The sequence below is a fragment of the Solea senegalensis genome, linkage group LG6 (assembly GCF_019176455.1).
Source record: "Solea senegalensis isolate Sse05_10M linkage group LG6, IFAPA_SoseM_1, whole genome shotgun sequence".
NCBI lineage: Eukaryota > Metazoa > Chordata > Actinopteri > Pleuronectiformes > Soleidae > Solea > Solea senegalensis.
The window spans coordinates 16,951,514-16,972,802 of NC_058026.1; the positions used below are offsets into that span (position 1 = coordinate 16,951,514).

Sequence of the window (21,289 nt, forward strand, 5' to 3'; positions counted from 1 at the left end):
GGTGGCCAAAGTAAGCAGTTTGGAAAAGTTTGGGTACCCCTGCCAAACTCCACATAATATCTTAAATCTACGTGTCAAGCCTGGGGTTCAGGACTACAGAGTTATGGAGAGCGTTTGGCCTTGTAGAACATCTAGATTATATTACAAAAATCCTCACCCGCTGCATTCATGGAGCACTGAGTTCCTGCTTGTGGATGAATGTGCTTCCCTGTTGGCTCAGTGTTGTCATGAATCAGCGTTGGCTTCACTTAAGCTGGCACAAATGAGGTAACTAAAGTGCTCCAGTTGGAGAATGCACACAGGCGACAGCGTGCTTCATTTCTGCCCTTACATCACGGAGGTTCTTTTGTTCGCCACAGGAAACACAGGCGAGTTTTAGTTGATACTTTTGCTTTTCTAATGTCGTTTTAATTGTACCCTTAAGGAATGAAAAACCCTACAGGATTCATTTAGAAAGGTGTAATTTTATGCAAGCGTTCCGCTTGATGTGGATTTGTGGGCATATCCCTGTATCCTATTCTGTGTTAGAAGGCGTCTCATCAAGTGCACACAGTTCAACAGACTTGCACAATAAGTCCATCTTGGTTATTAAAACCTTGTGATCTCCCGAGTAATTGTTTTGTCAGTTCGAATATTAATGAGTCGCTATCTGTTTGGCACTCCACTCACATTTGGGGGGAGAATGTTCCGCAGTTGTTCTGAACTCATGTTGTCGTTTTATAAAACATGTCTCTGTCTAAGAGGAAAAGCTCTGTTGAGTCTCCTGCCAATGAGCACTGTGATCAAACATGACACACAGGACTACTGAGAAATACTAGATCAAATATTAACCGCTCACAGTGTTACTCATATTCAAACTTGTTGGGATGAGATCATTCCTTACTCGTGCCACAACAGGGACATTTCCAGTGTTACAGCAGCGAAGCAGTCAAGATAAAAATGGAATAAATAATAAACATTTAATAAGCATTGTTACATCTATTAATGTTACAATATAGAAACATAGGACAATTAGAATAGAATTAGGATAGTAAGTGCAGCATGAGCATTGAATATTTTGATATTTACAGTGTAAACATTGACAGGGACTGATGGTCAGCTGGTACCAGATATGAAAAGTTTTGTTGCGGAGTCCGTGAGATATCTGCCACTCAGACCAATCTGTGACCAACTTCCAACGACTAACAAGAGACAACAATGGTGAAAAGTAAGAACAAAAATGAATACTGAATGCAATCATTCGCGATGCACCAAAAATGGCCCAATGACTTTTAACATCAGGATGTTATGAGGACCTCCTCATAACCTTGGCCAGCACACGCCTGTCTGTTCCCGCTTAGAGTCTGTCCAAGATCAGTTTGGAACACCAATAAAACGGTTCCAACAAGGTGTGAGTACATGCTCAATGCTGAAAAGTCTCTTCGCGCAAAAGTGAAACTTGGCTGCATACAGCACAGAATATGAACTCCCCGCGACATTCGCTTCACCCCAGAGAACATTCTCTCGCTTCTCGCCCCCTTTGAGCAGTTAACTAAAGAGATCAGCTTATCTGATGCAATCATGGCAGAAGTTATTCCCTTAACTGCAGCACTAAAGCGTCTGCTACACAAAGAGGGTGAGACGGAGCACGGAGTGAAAACAATGAAAAGTGCGCTCTGCCAACACGTTTTACTAATATCGGATCCCCTGCACTTCATCGCGACCGTACTCCGTCGTCGTCATAAAGATCGTTATTTGGATGAGAAATGATCCAGGTTGCTTTGGATACGGAGAGCCGGCGACAGAGAAGTTTCTTAATTGATTTATTCTTTGAAGCATGAATATGAATCTGTACAATTGCAAATCCTTGACTTTAGTGGGGTTAGTACACACAGTCCCAGCCATAACAACAAGATTGGTGAGACCCAGTCATGATGTAAAGGCAGGGTTAAAACTAAACTATACTAAATACACAGCCCATAGTTTTCAGCACATTTAGTACTGAATGTAGTATGGGTCAGTACATGTCTTACATTGACTATAATTTACCTTTGCTAGGGTGACATGGTGATACAGCGGCGAGCATTGTTGCCACAGAAAAGAAGGTCACTGGTTCGGCCTTTTCTGTGTGGACTTTGCATCATCTTCTCATTGTGAGTGAATGGTTGTTCCTCTGTGTATGTTGGCCGTGTGATGGGCTGGAGACTGGAGTTCAGTTTTGACACGCACGTCAACAAATGCTTGTTTTGTTTATCCAAAATCCTTGTCCGCGATTACAACAGTTGTGAGCGATATGCCCACACAAAGAGTGACATTTAGAGCAACGGGTCAGTGTCAGTGTCATTCAGAGGAGTGAATTCCGTCGTGGCTGACATGGAGAGCAAGCATGGGCACACAATGGACAAAGAACACCGGGAAAAACTGAGTGACATTGGCATCGCCAAGCGCAGGCTCTGTTTGTGTGCCAGCTCATTACAGCTCTAAACAATGCCCACGCTGTCAGACCCTTTCTCTTAGCTCTTCCTCATTCTCTCCAGCCAATCACAAATATCATTTCCCAGGCAAAGTGACACAGAATATCCCCAGAAGCCTCAAGCAAACCTTCTGTGTTGTCACACTCGGAGGCACACAAAGAAGGGGCTCAGATAGAGAGGGATGGAAGGGGCAAGAGAGCAGAAAGAGAAGGGGGGAAAAAAAAGGTTTTTACTTTTGTTTGATTGTGCATATTAGCAGAGCTGCCATCCTAATGCAGTGTTACAAATGAAGATCCCTCCAGTCTCGTATGCCAAGGGGTGGCTGGGAGTTTGCTTTCATAGGCCTGGGGAGGTGGAGGAAGCTCAGATTTGGTCGCTACGGCAGCTGGAGCCAACAAACCTTGTGCTGCTGTGCGCTCATCCTTGGACGATGCCAGATGTGATTCCCAGAGGAAAAACAGAGCAGGCATCTGAATACTGCAACACCACGCAAAGACAAACACGGTGGGATACACAGATGTGCCCGTGTGCACACTCTCTGTGTGACATGCATACGTAATATTAACACTGAAGAGAGAAAGAAAGAAAGAAGAAAGATGACGTTACAAAATGTATTTAAATAATGCAGGGTTGTCGTTGTTTTAACATTCACCAAATTATTTGTTTTGCAGATTAATATTTGCAAAGTTTGTAATGAGCAAACAGAAAGAAGCTTGTTGAGGTAGCAGCAAATGTATTCTTCAGTCATACACTCTTCCTTTCCTTCCTTCCTTCCTTCTGAGGGATAATTCTGAGGGAACTTTTTTGGGGAACAATGCATTCTGAAGATCAGTCCTCAAGATGACACATACAATCTTCCTAGGTCTCAGTCTTCTCCAATGTTCTCGAGGCATATAATAAATAATAACGATTAATAACCCTAAAGAAACCGACCAAGGGTTATGAATCTCACTCACAATCATCGTCATCATCATCCTCGTCCTCTCAGCACCTCTAAGATGCAGCACGACTTGCATCTTACTGTGTATTCCAAAAATACATCCATGAAACTAACGCTGTCATTCTGTCACTGTCACCTCGCCGGCTGAACTGCTGCTCACAGGTACTGAGCTATAAGCAGGACAGACAAATGTAACGGCCGTATTTCAGTCCATATTAATCCACGCACATTTGAGTGATTAAGAACCATTGCGTTCCAGCTAAAACATTCTTGCGATATCATGTCATCATGACGATATTCAAAAATGTGTCAAGATGATCGGGGGCGAAGCGAATAAAACAGAGTAAATGATGATAGCAAAATCAATCATACACCAAAAACAAGGAGCCTAACTTCAAATAGGGATTAACTGACCTATACAAAAAATATAATTTAATATATAAATTTTATTTTATTATTATTGTGGGAATTGAATTTAATATATTAGCTTTAACTATGCTTTTATAGGTGTATACTAGCTTTAAAATAAATATTGAAGAGCGACCACCATCATGAAAAAACAGCCACTACAGAACATCCTTCCTGGATGCAAAGGCCACTGTAGTTCCCTGATGATAATACATGCAAATGTCATTTCATCAGTTTACTGGTGAGAGTGTTTGGGAAACAGGGGAAAAATGAACAGGGTTGAACTTCCCATCACTCCATGAGCTTGACTTCAGAATTCTTCGGTTCAGCAGAAGTGGACACAATGTATCTGTATCTCCAGGAAATGTTATTTTGTATTTATTTATTTATTTATTTAGTTAAGGCTACCACCATCATGTGATTATGTCCCTTCACTCTAAAACACTGCATATGACTAGTGTCATTTTTACTATGATAATGTTTCTTCCAGTCGGGCTGAAAGCGCAACATGGACATGTGTTTCTCTCCCTGAATCGTGTTTGATATTAAATCTTGTCTGCTGTTGATTCAGATGTTGTAACTACATGAATGTTTAATTTTGGCAGCTGGATGTGTGAGTGCATGACCTTTCCTGCCACTAAAGGAACCAAACTCTGGGATAGAAATGATTCATCATGAGGGAAGAGCTTACACAGTGGTTCACAGTATGACCTGCTTAAAGCTACACTGTTGAACTTAATCAACTTTGTAAATTCACTGAGGTCTTATCTGTCGTCTGAGGTGTCCTGCAGTCTTCTGTAGATGCATGGGAGCATTGTGTCACATGATGTACTGACGCCTTGCTGCGCTGTGTTTCAGGGTGACTCTTTGCGGACCAACATCCAGCTGGATTTTGGGGATGGCACAGCCGTGTCCTATTCCAACCTGAGCTGGACTGAGGAGGGCATCAAGCACGTCTATAAGTCTGCTGGAATATTCCGTGTCACAGCGCTGGCAGAGAACACACTGGGTTATGACACCACGACACTTTTCCTGCATGTCACATGTAAGCACCTACACTGTGACACAAGTACATGCTGCTTTTGGTTTTAACATAGGGGCATTATTTCCTTCAGAATGACCCGTGACCTTTTCTTTTTACAAAACCCTGTTCCCCTTACTTTAAGTTTTAGGATGATTTTCTCGCTGATCGCCTCGCTGTCCTGTACTGTCACAGTCCAAACACACCAAGCAGGCAGTGACCGTGGGGACCGTACAATTTTGCCATTCACACCCGTACACTCACACTTTGATCCAGCGCATCTTCTATCACTCATCTTCCATACTCATTCATACGCTGCCAGCGCGGCCGCCAGGAGCAACGTGGGGTTAAATGTCTTGCCCAAGGACACACCGGCATGTAGATTAGAGATCAGGATGAATTGTGTCATGCTTATGATCAGGTAAAGTTCTATACAGATGGATTCAGTGGATCCGAATGTAAACATTTCAAGTGGCGGATTGTAAAACCCAGGTTTTTGAGCCTTAGCAAACGGCCGCGCTTTTTGAGTTTGAGAATTCCAATAGTACTGCACGTGACAGAACACAGCAATGGTGTAAAATGTTACGTTGTACACGTTTGACATCAAACTGATAAAACAATCAGGGTACAAAGGCTGCACTGCCTCTGCACTGCCCTACGATTAACGTGAATACTGCGTCTTGCCGACACCTTGCATTAGTTTCTAAGGATGTACATAATAACTCACTATATGCACTGAGCGTCTCTTAGAACTCCAGCTTAAATATGAGTCAGCCCATTAACTTCTCTGGTCTGACTTAGAATATCTATCATTTGTCTTCATTGTCTTTTAGTAGCTGTTTTAGTTGTTAGCCATGAGGGGTTCAACCTGGCCTAAAATGAAAATCTTATTTACCTGATGACTTGATGAAGCCCATTAAAAGCTGGGGTCTGGGGTTGTAATCAAACCTCTTGATTTATTTATTTGTTTGTTTGAATTAGGACAATGCATATTATCAACACGTCAGCATAGAGCGACAACGTAAGTATGCCGGAGTTGGCACAATAGCTCGTTTTCATCCGTTGTCCTAAGGCAGGTTAGTACAGTAGACATTCAGCAGGACATAAATCACAAGACATTACACATTACAAGTAAACCATAGACATAGTTACATGTAAGTTAAAAGACTTTGGGGCCCAAGAGAAAGAAAGAAAAAGTGAATAATCTAACTGTAAGTGCATGTCTGGTTAGTTTTCAACCACTGTTTCAGTGCAATTTCTAACGGTGAATAGGTGTCACAGTTTCTGATATGGGCTGGTAGCCTGTTCCGTGACTGTGTGCCTCTGATAGACCCCACCATTTGGCCAAATTTAGTCCTGCGCCTTTGTGCGCTGCAGTCCCCTCTGGTCAATGCTCTGGCGTTTACTCGACTGCTGTTTTTTTTACTTTATAAAATCCATCAAGGGAGGGGGAGCAAGTTTACTTGAAACTCTAAAGATGAGGCAAGCAGCCATGAATATCTGATAATTATCAAAATCCAAAATGTTATACTTACTTAAGATGTTATTGTCCAGAATTGTCAGTGTTCTTTTGATGAGAGACTTTAATGGCTTGGTTTTTGATTTGATTGGTTGTCTGGGCCAAGTGAGAAAAACACATGATGGTGCATGTGAAACGCTAGTTCTCTCTGCACAGCAGAGTCAGAGGTGATGAAGTATTCTTTAATCATTAGCTCTTCAAGCCAAAAATATTATAGCAGTTGCTTGTTTTTTCTCCACATTCTCACTTATGGTTGATATGAGAAACAAGCATCTCATCTGACGCAGTAATGGGCTGTTTATATATTATACAGCCACTAAACATGCTTCACTGACTGTACAGAGCATGTAGGACTGCATAATCTAACACCTGTGATAGACGTAAACACGTCTCAGAGAAAAGGTCACTACACACTTAGAGTGTGGGCAGGCGCAGACTCTGCAGAGTGAGGCTGTTAATTGCTGGTTTCCTGAGAACATAAATGCCGAACAATGGGTTGTTTTTAAAGTGTAGCGGCTGACATTACAAACCACAGTTTCAAAGAAAACCATACAAGTTATTTTCAATATGTGCTAAGAGGTTTTCTTTTTTTTTTTGTCTCGTTAGGTATGATTTTATTGATTTGTTCAGGCAATGTTAACTGTTAGTTTCCCGCTGTGTCAGCGAGTGTTTATTCCACAGCGTAGCTGATGCTTTCAAAAAACAATGACAGCTTTTCAAATGAATTACCAATTGGCCTCATGCAAGAACCATGACGTGTATGAATGATTTAGGGGCCGTCCACACGAAACGAGTGGGGAGGAATCCACTAACGGTTTCTATCATTTTTTTGAAAATGGGTTCCCAGAGTGGGACAATCTCAAAATGCCACCCTTGCGTTTTCGTATAGACAAACCAATATGCTGCTTTGGGAAAACACTGGTGTCGTAATCCCACCTCTCACTTGCACTCACTGTCGCTTGTTTTCATCCTTATCGTCTTCCTCCTCTTGTGCTTGGAGATTGTTTGGGTTTATTTACTCTCCTCAGTCGTCTTGGCTTTCTTCGTTCTGTCTCTTTTTGTCCGTGATTGTATACGTTGTACTTGTAAGCGACATTTTTGTTGTTTTAGTGTTTGGAACCGCCCACCAGAAGGACGTGCTCTCGTTAGGCAAAGGTGATAAACCTCAGATTAATGGGAACGTGGGTTGTTGCCCAATCAGGAGGAGACGCATACAGTTTTTTTTTTGACCGTGTTTAATGGTTTGTTATAGTATATTTTGACTGAGTAATTGTTTTAAATTATAAATAGTTACATTTTGGATAAACTATGGAGGATCATTTTACACGCGTCAGAACCGGTGTGGCCTTTTTTGATGGGCAAAAAGACACTACAGTGATAAAGTTTTATTTCAAAAACCTCAATACACAGCACTTACTCAACACTCTCTTCTCTGGTTTTAGTGTATTTCTGTAGCAGCTCTACAGCCCCACATACAGGCCTGGCATATAAATGACAGCGTCTGGGGTTTTGTTTGGATGAGACGAGAGACTGAAATGTTTACGGAAAACAACAAAGAAAGAGATAGTTTACGCTTCGTTCCGTTGACATCTAGGGCCTGAAGGGAACTTCAAAGTCACTTTGTTTGTCTGCTCTTATTAAAGGTAGCTTATTTTCATTAATGCACTGCACATTTCATCATTTTGAAGCCAATATTGTCATTATTTTAAATATATTTACTACTACAAGTCCTGATTATATCTGCAAATGACGATGGGAGCACACAACTCCTTCATCCTGCAGCTGTTTATGCATCATCCATCTGGAGATGGTTGCTGATTGGTCACTGACTTGTTAATTGTTGCCACGCAAACGACAGTATTTTTAGATCATTTACCTAAAGTTCGCTACTTCCTCCTCTGCTTTGTGTCTGATGAGAGACAGGACAGGAGCACTCACACAGTCAGCATCATCGTGCATCACCGACTCTTCACCTTCTTCCACTGCAGACGATGATTATGTTGAGTTTTTTCCCACCTCTTTATTTCAGGGACAGTGTGACTCATCGGTGACACAGAGTCTTTAAAGTGCATATTGAGTTCCAAAGCAGCTGCTAATGTTGCTCTGTGTCACCCCTGTAAAGTTTTTTTGTTTTCCACTGATAACAATAAGTGATTAACTTCTGTGGATCCTGAAAGAAGGACTCCAGTCTCTGAACATGAAGTTTGTCTTTTCACTTTTTAATTCACATTTTCATGAAGAAACACTACCTGAAACATGGGGAACCAAATTTGCTTGAACTTTACTTGAATTATGCTAATTTGCTCTCTGTATGCATACACATGGCATTCATGCTGTTACATATCATGTGTGTACAGTATTTGTACGTAGAGAGTCAAACCCTCGACCTTCCAGTTGAAATATGACTCGCTTTAGCACTCATCTTCCATTATTTGTTGTATCTGAACCTGAAATCACCAGATAATAAAATCAGGAGCATGAGTTTCTCCCTCAGAGGCCTTTATTTTCAATTACAATTTAGAATCAGTCAAATCCATCACTTTCCACCTTCAAATATATATTACATAAAATAGAACACATATTATTTTGATTACAGAACAGTTAGACAAAACATTGAGGCCTGTTTTAGACAATGTAAATATAAAGTGGTCTGAAACACTATTACTCTATTTTAATCTGAGAAGAAAGCTTTATTTGCCATATTTACTATTTATTTATTGTATTTAATTTGTTTATAGATAATTTCTCATGACAGATGTATAAACAAGGCAAAAATAATAATAATTAATTTAAAGGATGTAATAAAAGTGAAAGAGATGAAATAAAAAGTATTATCATAATTTAAGTAATGGCTCAAATCAGAGCTAAAGTACAGACAGATGAAAACAGTTTGGTGTTTCAGCTCAGTGAGCAGGCGTTTGAGGAAAAATAACATTACCTTAATAAAATAGGAGATTAGAGGCATTCATTTTCATAACGTCTTATGTGCTTGAGTTAAATCATTTGGTCTGAAGATAGACGCCACGCTGAGATAAAGACAGAGGCTGAAAATATTAGAAACTTCTCAGAAAACTTTAGAGTGAAAAATAGATTTTATTTTTTTTCTTTGTGGTAATCTGTGGGGTGAATGTAACCGTTCACAAATAAACAACGGAAAAACCCACGGTGGTTTTATTATAAGTTACTCATTTAACAGTATCAAGTATTAAAAGTATTATATTACAGTATTAAGTATATATTTACTTTATGTCGACTAAGTCGCTACAACTTTTTTTTGTCCATCTAAAAGTTGAAGTTTATGAACTGTTTCATGTATTTAACATTTGGTTTGCCATTATTGTATATGTGCACACATAATGCAAATAGGACAAAAGGACCACAAGCTTTTTTTTTTTTTTAATGAATGTTTATTGAAGGAAGTTACATATTGGACTTTATCGCTAATGTGTTAGTTTTTAAGCTAGCTGACTTTATTGCATATGTGTTAGTATTTAAGCTAGCGGACTTTATCGCTAACGCGTTAGTATTTAAGCTAGCAGACTTTGTCGCTAACACGTTAGCATTTTAAAGCTAGTAGACGTCATCATTGTAAACTTTCTCTACAGTAGAGTTTATGAACAACAAACAGATGGAGTATTTAGTGGCTGAAGGAGAGTGGCAGGACATGAGAATAAGTGGACACCTTGAGGCGAACAGACACATTAGTTACTTCTGAGATGACGACATGAAAAGAAAGCACCCCAAACTTCTTATTAACCTCCTTTATTCTTATGAGTTTTCATTAACGTCGTTAATCTACGTTACGTTAGTGTTCATTTGAAGTCACATACAACTAGGGTTGCCAACTTTGTCACTGTGAAATAAGGGACAAAAGGTGACGAGTATGGTTTTGTGTGAATATACAGTGAGTTGTTTTAAGGTGTTTGCAGAGGAATAAAATAGCGGTGACTCAGAATGTGCACCATCTGTCGATTACCAACTAAAAATTCCCTCCCGAATTCAACAAAATGATTTGTTGAATCACCACTGACGGGCATACCCCACGTCTTTTTAACTTACCATAATTTGTTGTAGCTGCACAGTCTCTTCTTTATTGCAGGTTTATCCATTGTTTAATTTGGATGAATTTGCATGTTTACTTACAGTATACTGACCATGTGCGACTCATCCTCACCTCCCGGCGCGAGGTGGGACGTCAGCACTGCTGCTGTTGTTGTTGTATCATTCAGTGCTTAGATCAGCGTAGCAGTCAATAAACGGGACAAGAGAGGGCGTGTACGGGACAAATAAATAAGGCCCAATATATGGGACGTCCTGGCTAATACGGGACAGTTGGCAACCCTACATACAACTTTTTCAGTTTCACAATGAAATCATGTTAAATCTTCATTAGAACAAGAAGGACAGAAATTGTTAATGACTATTTCAAGCAGTCAGACAAAATCAGAAAGTCATTTGATCATTTGTCACTGTGGAATATGGCACTTGAACCAGATTTTTGAATTTCCCCAGATATTAATTTGCTGCTGAGTGAGCTCATCAGTCTAATGTCTAATAAATAAGTCAGGAGAGAGATTAGAATAACTGATATATGGTCTTTCAAAGGTTATGTTTACACAGGGCAAAACTGCCAAAGGAAATGTGATCTTGTCCAGATTACTGAGCTTTTTCTTGTCTTGATTTATGGTTATTACACAGAAACTAGCATAGGTTATTCAAGGTCACATTCATTCACACATGCACTGACTGTATATGAGAAATAGCTCTCTGGTTTAAAACTAGGACAGAAGCAGCCGTTAGCCACCGACGAGCTAATTCACTGATGGCAAGACCAACACATTTGAATGGAAGTTTATGGGGAAAACCTTTTCCTGAGGAGTTAATGGTCTCAATCACTAGTTTCAACTCTTCTTAAACAGAGGTTGATATCAGTTTTTAAAACTGTAGGAGGCAGTGGAGATGGCCCCTATAGTGTTGGAGTCTTTTTCCAATTGGAAATTAAAGTTTGAAACTTCTCACTCTCCTTCTCCAAAGCTGTTTACAAAGAGACACACATTTGTTTTTGGTCAGAAAAAGCTGTCCAACGGCAAGATGAAGCCGAACATATTCTTAAAATAACACATACTTACAACATTTGTCTATTCGCCTAATATCCTGACATGTTCATGACGATTGGCCTATGGGAAGAAGAATGAGGTTGATGTGTCACACTCAACCATCACAGACTTTTAGTTTCAAATTGATAAAAGAGGTTTGTCCCATCACTATATTGTCTCTATTACTCAGTGAATAAAATGACGCCTTATAACAGCATTGCCTTTAATACAATTTCCATTAATCCATACATGCATTCACCGGCCACAACTCCTCCAGGATAAATCTTTTGTTTGGATCTGTTCATTTTCTTTACCCACTTTGGATCCAACTGCCCATCCATTTTCTTTATCCATTTATCCTCTTCAAGGGGGCAGACGATGGGGACGTAAGAAGGATCCTGCAGTAGAATGCATGGAGACACTGTGGACAGGTCACTAGTTTGTCACACTTTCACACCTTAGTACTTTCTTGTAGTATTATTTCACCCAAGGTGCTGGACCATTATATAAAAACACAGGGCTTAGACTGTCACATAAAGCTGATGCCTTCTGTGTTTTTTTTTCTTTCTGTGTGTGAACTCATTTTTTTTATTATTATTTGAAAGAGAAACACTCGTAAGTGAGCCTCTTCTGCTGTAACCATGCATTTCATTGCTGTTTGTTCTTTTCTTTTTTTTTAAACTGTCTTAGGTCCAGTGGAGCATGTTCAACTCCTTGCTCCCTTTGTGGTCATAAGAAACAAGGAGGTGAACATCACAGCCGTGGTCTTACCCAGCCACCCAAGGACTGTCGCCTACTTCTGGTGGCTAGGCAATAGTACTGAGGTAATCTCTTCTTTATTTTGGAAAATAAACTTTAAATATGCCAAATTTAAGCAAATGGAGCCATTTTATCTTGAATTAAACATGAGTGATGTTGCAAATACTCTTGTCCAGCAAACCCAGACTATTTCTTCCACTGTTCATGTACACTCATAAATTGTTGTTGTTATTGTCGCAGCTGCAGGGGTTTTAATGTCAAGGTCTGTGGGGTTTTCCATTTTTTTGATTGGAAAAGATCAATTTAATGGATTGTCATGAAACATACAGCTATACAGCAGAGCTTTTCAAACATCCAAAGTTTTAGCACCCCCAACAACAATAATAATAATAATAAAAATAAATCATAATAATAATAATTCTACCGCTTTTAGGAGCCACATTCACACATCACACCACGTGAATAAATGACACTAAAGGTAAAATATTATGTCCATTATACCAATGAATATTTATTATTTCCATATCAGAATAAATTAGTTTGCATCTCTCAAGTAAAACTATTTAAAAATCTTGCTTCCCGTTCAAAGTCGACTTATTTTGTTATACATTCACATGCTTTACATACAATTAAAATGTGTTATTTATGCACCTGTGCATGAGAAGGTGTACCTCAGCGCTTGGTACTTGGTTTTAATTAAAAATGACCTGAACACATAGATTATTTGAGCTAAAAATATATGGAGGATGGACCATGTCTTTTACTGTTAGCAGCTGGGATCGGCGCCACTCAAGTTGAGGACAAAGCTTTAGAAAATGGATGGAATAATGTTTTCAGAGGTCGTTTTGAGAAATATTAAGATCACATGACTTGTTTTTTTTCCCTCTCTTCTTTGAAATGTGTGCTTGCAGCCAGTGATAACATTGGATGGGAGTATCTCATACACCTTTGCTACTGAGGGAATGCACACCGTCACAGTCCAAGTGGCTGCAGCCAACACCATACTGCAGGATACCAAGACCATAGCAGTGAAAGGTCAGTGCTTATCTTGTAGTTATGTCGTAGGAGCAACTTTCCAGATTTTCACTGTCTTATTGTCATCTGAATACATTGTTTTAGTCAGAAAATGTGTTATAATCAAATTTGGACTGTGAAAGCCGTCGTATTACTGTTGAAACTGGTGAGGGATATGTCTTCATTTGAAATATAGTGATCCAACAGCAAGTATGAGTAAAATGCAGTGATTTATTAGCAGCGGCATAAAGCTGTGATATTTTTCCAATTATCTAAAAGTGCATCTGGTACATTTAGCTGAAGGGAAACACGGGGGTGATACGAGAAGGCTCCGTCTCCTCATCAACTGTTAACCACCTGAAACTTAACTCGAGCAAATTGACAGTTGGTGCGGCTCCATGAGCATAATGCCCCCGTATCCAAGTGAATTTAATGGCTGATTCTCCCCCACCCTCCTTCCATCCCTCCCTCTCTGCCTCCCCTCTCCTCAACAGAATTCTTCAAATCTCTACTTTTATCTTTCTCCCCTAATCTGGATGAGTTCAACCCTGACATACCCGAGTGGAGACAGGATGTGGGGAGAGTAATTAAGAAGGCTGTGCTCCAAGTGAGTGATTTTCATTTTCTCTGTCCTCCCGTCTCTCCTCTTCCTCTTCTCATGCTCCCGTCTTCTTCTTTTCACCCCTCCCCACCCCGATATTTCTCAATTATTTCCCATATTGCCTTTGCTGTCCGATACTCCGGTCTCACTCTGTGATTCATCATCAGACAGGTGTGAAGGCACCTCTGCTTTCCTTCTCTCCCAGGGAGGAAGAAAGCTTCATGTGCACTCTTTCTTTCATCTTAAAAGTCGCAGACACAATTATCTGAAAAATCCTGGTGGCTGACAATACCTGTCACTCACGTGCACTTGTGTGTGTGTGCATACTTGACCGTGGGGGTGGAAGTGCTCTTGGCGTGTGTGTGGGCAGTTCACACATCATTTTCAGAGCGACGCATGTGACCATTCACAGCTCTTGAATAGTGCTTAAACGGCACTGTGCTTTTGGTTTGAGGCTTATTAAGCGGTAAAATCACAGGTGGGTTTTTGGAGGAAATGTTCAGCAGCTGAAGCAGATCTCATTTAAATGGTCAGTATTTATGTGGCACTTTTCCAGTCTTGATGACCACTCAAAGCTGCTGTGCACCACAGTTTTTAGCATTTGCCCATTCACTGACACATTCATACGGCGCTTCTTTGTGCAGCATATTTCTAGCGTCTTTCACACCCATTGACAACCTGACGCCAGCAGCTGTCAGGCGCAATGTGGGGGTTAAGTGTCTTGCCCAAGGATGTAGGCTAGCTAAGCCTGGAAACGAACCCACAACTTTCCAGTTGAAAGACAGCATCCTCTCTTTTCTGGCTGTTTTCGTCATAAAAGTGAAGATGGTGGATAGATGTTGTGCCAACCAGTCAAAGTCAACCAGTGCCAAATCGTGTACTCGATTTACCAAAAGCTAGTCTGCACAGCAACATTAGCACAGCAATTATTTTCATTTCACCGCCCATTGCTAATGCTAATGTTATACCACATTATGCTAGCACACACCCTTCCAGCGACAGCAACACTATATTTAACAGGTAGACTCCAGTTTAATGTTTGTCACAAAGTCTGATTGTGTCCATTTGTTTCCCTTCAGGCTCTTGTTATATTTCAGTAACTCTCTGGAGTGAAATGAAGGGAAGTTAATCAGGGGGTTAAAGATGTCAGGAAACTGCAGGTCTGGAATAATGTCCTCTCAACCTGTTTCCGAACTTGTAAAAAAGGATCAAATGTCCATCAGGTTTTGTGGATTTAAGGTGTACAATGAAATCACAGGTGGGCCCATTCAGCACCTGCCCAAGGTGAGGTACATCAGGAAAACTGGGATATCTGGCTTCTCAGGTATAATATCTAATGAGTCTATAATGGACAGTAAAGGGTACCAGATTTGATCAAAGTTCCTCAGAGAGCCCTTGAGAGAAAACCTTAGTCTCTCTAACTTTAGGTTGTACAGAACTTCCTTGACCCATCGATTGTAGGATGGGACAAATTGTGCTTCCAGTTTACCTAAATTAAGCGCCTGCCCTGCAGGGTACAGAAAGCCATAGAGTGTCGTGCCTCAGCTGATAAGATGTTGGTGTGTGGAATACCAAAAAGGGCAGAGAGGGATGAGGTTCAGCCACAAAATTTTAAGCTATGTGGAGAGTATCAAATGTTTTAGACCAAAGGTCTACCAGTTTTGGGCATGATCTACACATGTATACGAGATCAGCGGCGGACTTATCACAAGCATCTACAACATTAGGATACATTTTAGATAATCTGTGATTAGTGTAGTGAGTCGATTTTGAGTTTTCAATGAATCTTGGAGTTGTGGATGGGGTAGAAAAATTTGATTTGAAAGGTCACAGAACCAAACCAGTTGATCTTAATGGCTCCAGTGCCTGATGTGTCCTTGGGTTAGCTTGCTAGATAATTAGCTTAGTTAGGGTTAGCTAGTTTGCTAGCTAGTTACTTAACCCCATGTTACTTAACCCCCATGTTGCGTGTGCATGGGTATGAACGATGAGTGATAGAAAATGCGCTGAACATAGATGTGCTGTATGAACGTGTGAGTGAATGGGTGAATGTCAAAACTGTAGTGTAAAGCAGCTTTGATTGGTCATCAAGACTAGAAAAGCACCATATAAATACAAATAATTTATCCTGTATGGGAAAAGTAACGTGGTGGAGTCCATGGCATTAAAGATATGGGTAATATTCCCTCCCTCTCTCAGTAAAAGCCATGAAAGTACCATTATGGTGGAGATTATTAATACAAACTATTTGTTTTTGTCTGCAACAAAAACATTTCTCTGTGTAGTAACCAAAGCAACAAGTATGTGGTAAATAATTCAGGCTGAATCGATGGTAACAACCCCATAGACACACTGGTTTTATTTATGATTGAACTCACCAGACTGACGGTGCACATTTCTCTCTTGAATTAACCAGCGGGCTTATTGATGTGTTCCCCAGCTATTAAAGGCTTCATTTATCACAGATGTCAAAGAGCGTGCGTTTTGGGAAACTGCCGTGTTCGGGCTGGTAGTGACACCACAAGTAAACCCTTTTTTGTTTTTTTTATTCTGAGGTCAAAATTATTAACGCTGATCAGGTTCAGACAGCACTTATAGGATTTGAGGGTTATCCTCTCAACTTATGTGTTCAAATGCTGCAATGTGTTGAAATGCCTGAGGTTCAATCACAAGAGGCGAGCACAAAATATGACTGTTCACACCTTTTTCTTTTTTAACCATGGCAGATACATGTGTTATTTGTTCTCTCTTTTCCAGCGCAACTTCTTGAAGTAATCAACATGCTGTTTGAACAGATGTTTTGTGATGTTAAATTTTATAGCACTTCATTAGAGAAGAAATCACATATCAACAAAGTAAAAGTGATGGAGTATGACAGTATAGCCAGAGTAGATTGGGATTAAGAATACTGGGCCTGTGTGTGTGTGTGTGTTCCAGGTGTTTCTCATGTTTACACAGTCACATTATGGGGACGTGTCTTCATTGTGGGGACAAAAATAAAGTCCCCACAATGTAAATTATTACATTTTAAGGTGAAGACATGGTTAGACCAGTAGTCGTTATGGGTAAGAGCTACAGGAAATGAATGTAAGTCACAGAAACCAGACTCTGTGAATAAGATTTTAGCCATTCAAATGAAAGAAAAGAATAATGCAGTATTGAGTATTGTGCTGGTGGCCACAAATGGGTGTGAACAGAGTAATAAATAGTGTGAAACTGCAGCAGATAAATGGACGTCAGCTGCCTTGAAGACAGATTACATTCATGCATGTTCAGGAATGATAAAACCTCTTCAAAATGCTTTTTTTTTTTTGTTTGTTTGTTGTGATCCAATCCAGAATGCATTTGATGCATTCGAGCAACATTCACATGTATATGCCTTTATTATGTGAGAGTATTTACAATACAGACTCTTTTTTAATATTTTGTCAAATTACAGATGTAAAGCCTGGTTTGTGATGATGGGGGCAAATACATTTAGTCAGTTTTGAGTTATCTCAGAGATAGTTGTGGGTTATTGAACCAACATATTTGTCTGTGTCTGTACACAATGAAGCGTGAATGAAACTACACAGTGGACCACTGAACCCAACCACTGGAAGAAATGAGAGAACAGCAAACACAGTTCACAATGAGTGAATGTTTCCTGTTACTCTGCCACAGTTTACTGCAGTATCAGCATGGAAATCACTAATGCTTTCTCCTCGATTGCATCAAAGTTACTGTATATTCTCGATCGAGTGTGACAAGATGTTGAAGATGTTGAAAATGGAGCTGCTAATATTAGGTAAAATACTTATATGAGTTAGACAAAAAGGTTTAATCCACAGACAAGTCTGTCGCCTTGAGGTCAAATTTAAAAAAATAAAAATAAAATAGAATAGGGGGTAGAAATGATGCCCGTTCCATTATATGGATTTGTATTATGTGTACTGTTGCCCCATGTTACCTTTTTGTTTGTTTGTTTACATCTTTTCCCATTGTTAGACTGGAGATCTGTTTATGAGGAGGGAACTGACAAAAAGTTCATTTCCAGACAAAGATATTGTCCAAGTGGTGACAGGAAGGTGTGTTTTCCCCCCTCTCTCCTCTATTTGTTACGGTTGAAAACCTGGTCTGAAATAGAGCCCACTCCACATCTGATGGTCTTTCACTGTAGTAAACAACCAACTCCCCAGCAATAAAACTGGAGATTTTTGTAATTAAAGTTAAGGTCCATTTAACTCAGGTGCCGTGTGTTAGCCACGTAGCTGAATCTCTGCACCCGTCACCTATAGGCTCATTTCAGTGCCACTGCCTCCAATTGTTCCGTGTGTACAATCAGTATAATGGAGGTTATTTCATTTCACCCCGTCTGTCTTCAGCCATCACCCTCTCACTTTCCCATAAAGGTGTTGAGCTTACACTCATACAGTTTCTGTGGTCATTTACTCCCACCTAACTTTCCTTTAAAGGTCAGTGCAAACTGTGAAACTATGAACTCCTCATTCCTTCACTGGCCACAGTGAAGTTCAGTGTCCTTCTTTTCAATCTGTGGAATCATTTTGATCCTAATAATTAGTAATAAGTGGCTAGCATTGTTGCCTCACAGCAAGAAGGTCATTCTACCAAAGGCTTTTCTGTGTTTGGCTTGTGTTCTTCTGTCTGTAGTACTGTTATTTCTTTATCTTCTTTGTCTCTTTTTTTGCCGTTGCTTGCTTGTGTGTGCTGTCTTCTTTGCTGATTTTATAGTGTTGTTTAGTCTGGTTTGTGTCCAAGAGTATCTTGTTTTTTGTTTTTGTTTTACTGTCTGTCAGAGCACTCAACTTTCAACTTATTTATAATATCCATCCATCTATTTTCAACCACTGTATCGTCCACAGGAGGATCGCGGGGCTGTAATCTCAGCTGACATAGGGCGAAAGGCGGGGTCACACCCTGGACAGTTCACTAGGGCCACACAGGGACAAACAACCATTCACTCTCACATTCACACCTATGGTCAATTTAGAGTGAGGATTTAGAATGTTTTAGCCTCTGAGCATAAGCCTCACCTATGTGCATCAGCTTAAGGCCATATCCACACAAAAAAATTAACGAAACCTAAACAATCCTTTTCTTTGTCTTTTGAAAAAGACGACAATATCTTAAGAAGTGATCTAAAAATGTCCTCAAATGGACTAACTACACACCTATACCCAATTATATACAGTATATTTGAAATGGAGCTAAACAACAATAAAAACAACACAAAAACAAAAACCTGGAGCTATTCCTTTAAATGAGAGTTTCAATGAGAGCATGTCAGCAACCTTATAGTGTTAATGTAAAAGCACTGTTGTGCCTATAGCCTCACAGAGCTGATAGAATGACTGCGGGATTTCACAGTAAAGTGAGCAGCATCACTTGATTATGCAGGTAAATGCAAGTATTAGCTGAAGATTGCATTCTTTGAATGGTATTACTTCAAATAAAGTTGGAGCAGGTACCTCACACCTCTCTTCCTACTTTCTAGCACCATCAGATTTGTTTTTATTATTATTGAGCAGTAAATGACCAGCATTGAAGGGGAGGGTTCCAGATCAGGCAGCCAGCTTCTTAAACTAATGACTGACTTGGATGTGAACAAACGGTCTGAGTGTATTGATTTCCTTAACCCGGGGGTTATTGCCTCTGCTGCCACCCTGTTCACTTCATCTTCCCTTCCACCAGCCCTTCATTCATTGCAAGTCATGCCCAGCCGGGCAATCATTTGTCCACCACTTCGGCACTTAAATAGTCATTCTGGATAATGTATGTGATTCTGACTCCTTTGTCCACCCAGGCCACAGAGAGAAAAGCTAAAAAAAAAAATATTGCAGGTTCTAAAAATGAAGATTGATCACCACCCAGGTTCTGCTTCATTAGCTTGTATTTAAAAAAACTAATAAAAACAAAGGTTAGAGCTTAAAAAAAAAAGTCAGAGCTGCTTGGCTTCACGTTTTGTATTGTTTTTCAGCTTTTGACATGTTTGAAAAATTAGATATGACCAGAAAGAAAACTCTGAAAATCTGTATTTGTTTTAGCTGAACAGATATTTGCCTGAAGGTTTTCTGGATTATGTCATAGATTAATTATAATATATCCATGCCTGCCTTCATTTCACACTTTATTAAAATGTGATATTTGTCAAGGTTATTAATGGTGACTTACAAATGTTTTGTAAACGTTCGTGTTCACATTTCGGATTCTTTGAAGTGTGGCACTGATACGAAAGCCCTTTTTCCACCGATGGTCCCAGCTTGACTCGCCTCAGCCCGGCATGGTTTAGGTTGTGTTTCCATTCCAATGTAGTACCTCCTCAACGTGGGTGGAGTCATCACTGCACGGCTGCATGAAACTGCCGTGACTTTGTTTTACACACACACACACAAAGGAGTGACTAGTGACTTGTAAAGCAGTTGTTTTCAGTGTAACTCAATCATTAGAAACTGTTTGTTGTGTACTTCCTCCATGACCGGAGCACAGACTCCGTCTGACACAGTCACTGGACTAAAATACAACAGCAGGGTTTGTGATGCCACTCGCTTGCAGCAGTGCTGTCCATATATACACCAGACTCCTGTTAATCATTGATATTTTAGACATTTCCTTAATGTAACGTAACTCACGTTTTTAGGATTGTTAAGTATTTTTAACTGATCTACAGTTTGGCTCGATACTGGTGTCGGACGTCTCTTCCAGTGACGGCACTCTGACCAATCAGTAACGTCACGGTTTTCCCCCCTACCTCTACAGAGGAGTGCATGTCTGAACCAAATTGCACAGCTTTCAATAATAATAATAATACTTCAATATCCAGTGGATGAAAGCTGTGCAATTTGGTTAGTGAAAGCAAAAGTAATGGCCAGTCTCTCCCCTTCATGCTTTTCTGCAAATGGTGAAGCTTGTGTGTGTTTGTTGTACGGTGCACTTTTTCTGCTTGAGCTTTGCCATTGCAGAGTGTACCATAAACATGGTTGTGTAAGCTTCTGTTTTTGGTTTTTAGTTTTTTAGGTAACTGATTTACAGGCAGTGTCACAGATGGACTACCGTTCTGTAAATATTATAAACTGTCTTTTAGTCCAGGACTAATCAATTGAAAACTCACATTCTCACATTGTTCGTAATGATAGCTGCTTTTTATGGGTTAATAAAACCTAACTTCAGCGTCATATATTTTTCATCAGCTGAGGGCTAGATTTGGAGGTAGAGTGGTTCATCTTCTAACTAATCCTCTATTCTACAGACACAGACACACCAGTCTGTTACAACCTGTTTTGTACCAGAAACCTGATTTGTTCTGTATTTGCACTTGTTCTGTTCTGGCATTTTAGATCAATTAAATGATATTACAGTCTTAGTCGTTACTATTTTTTATAAAATAAATACATATCTTGATTTTACATTTTTTTTACTCTTTTTACTGGTGGTGCAAACCTGCGCTATTGATTATAATGGACCACAAACAAATATCAGGG

At 39.9% G+C, this 21,289-nt stretch overlaps 1 protein-coding gene across 2 annotated transcripts in view; it reads left to right on the forward strand.

The window, feature by feature from the left end:
- Nucleotides 1-21,289, forward strand: part of LOC122771383 (VPS10 domain-containing receptor SorCS3-like) — a 270,421-nt gene that overhangs the window by 240,922 nt on the left and 8,210 nt on the right. For both annotated transcript variants that reach the window (XM_044028934.1, XM_044028933.1), the window contains 4 exons: nt 4,660-4,846; nt 12,128-12,261; nt 13,108-13,231; nt 13,705-13,817. In XM_044028934.1, the coding sequence (XP_043884869.1) occupies nt 4,660-4,846; nt 12,128-12,261; nt 13,108-13,231; nt 13,705-13,817 (558 nt within the window). The remainder of the gene's footprint in view (nt 1-4,659; nt 4,847-12,127; nt 12,262-13,107; nt 13,232-13,704; nt 13,818-21,289) is intronic.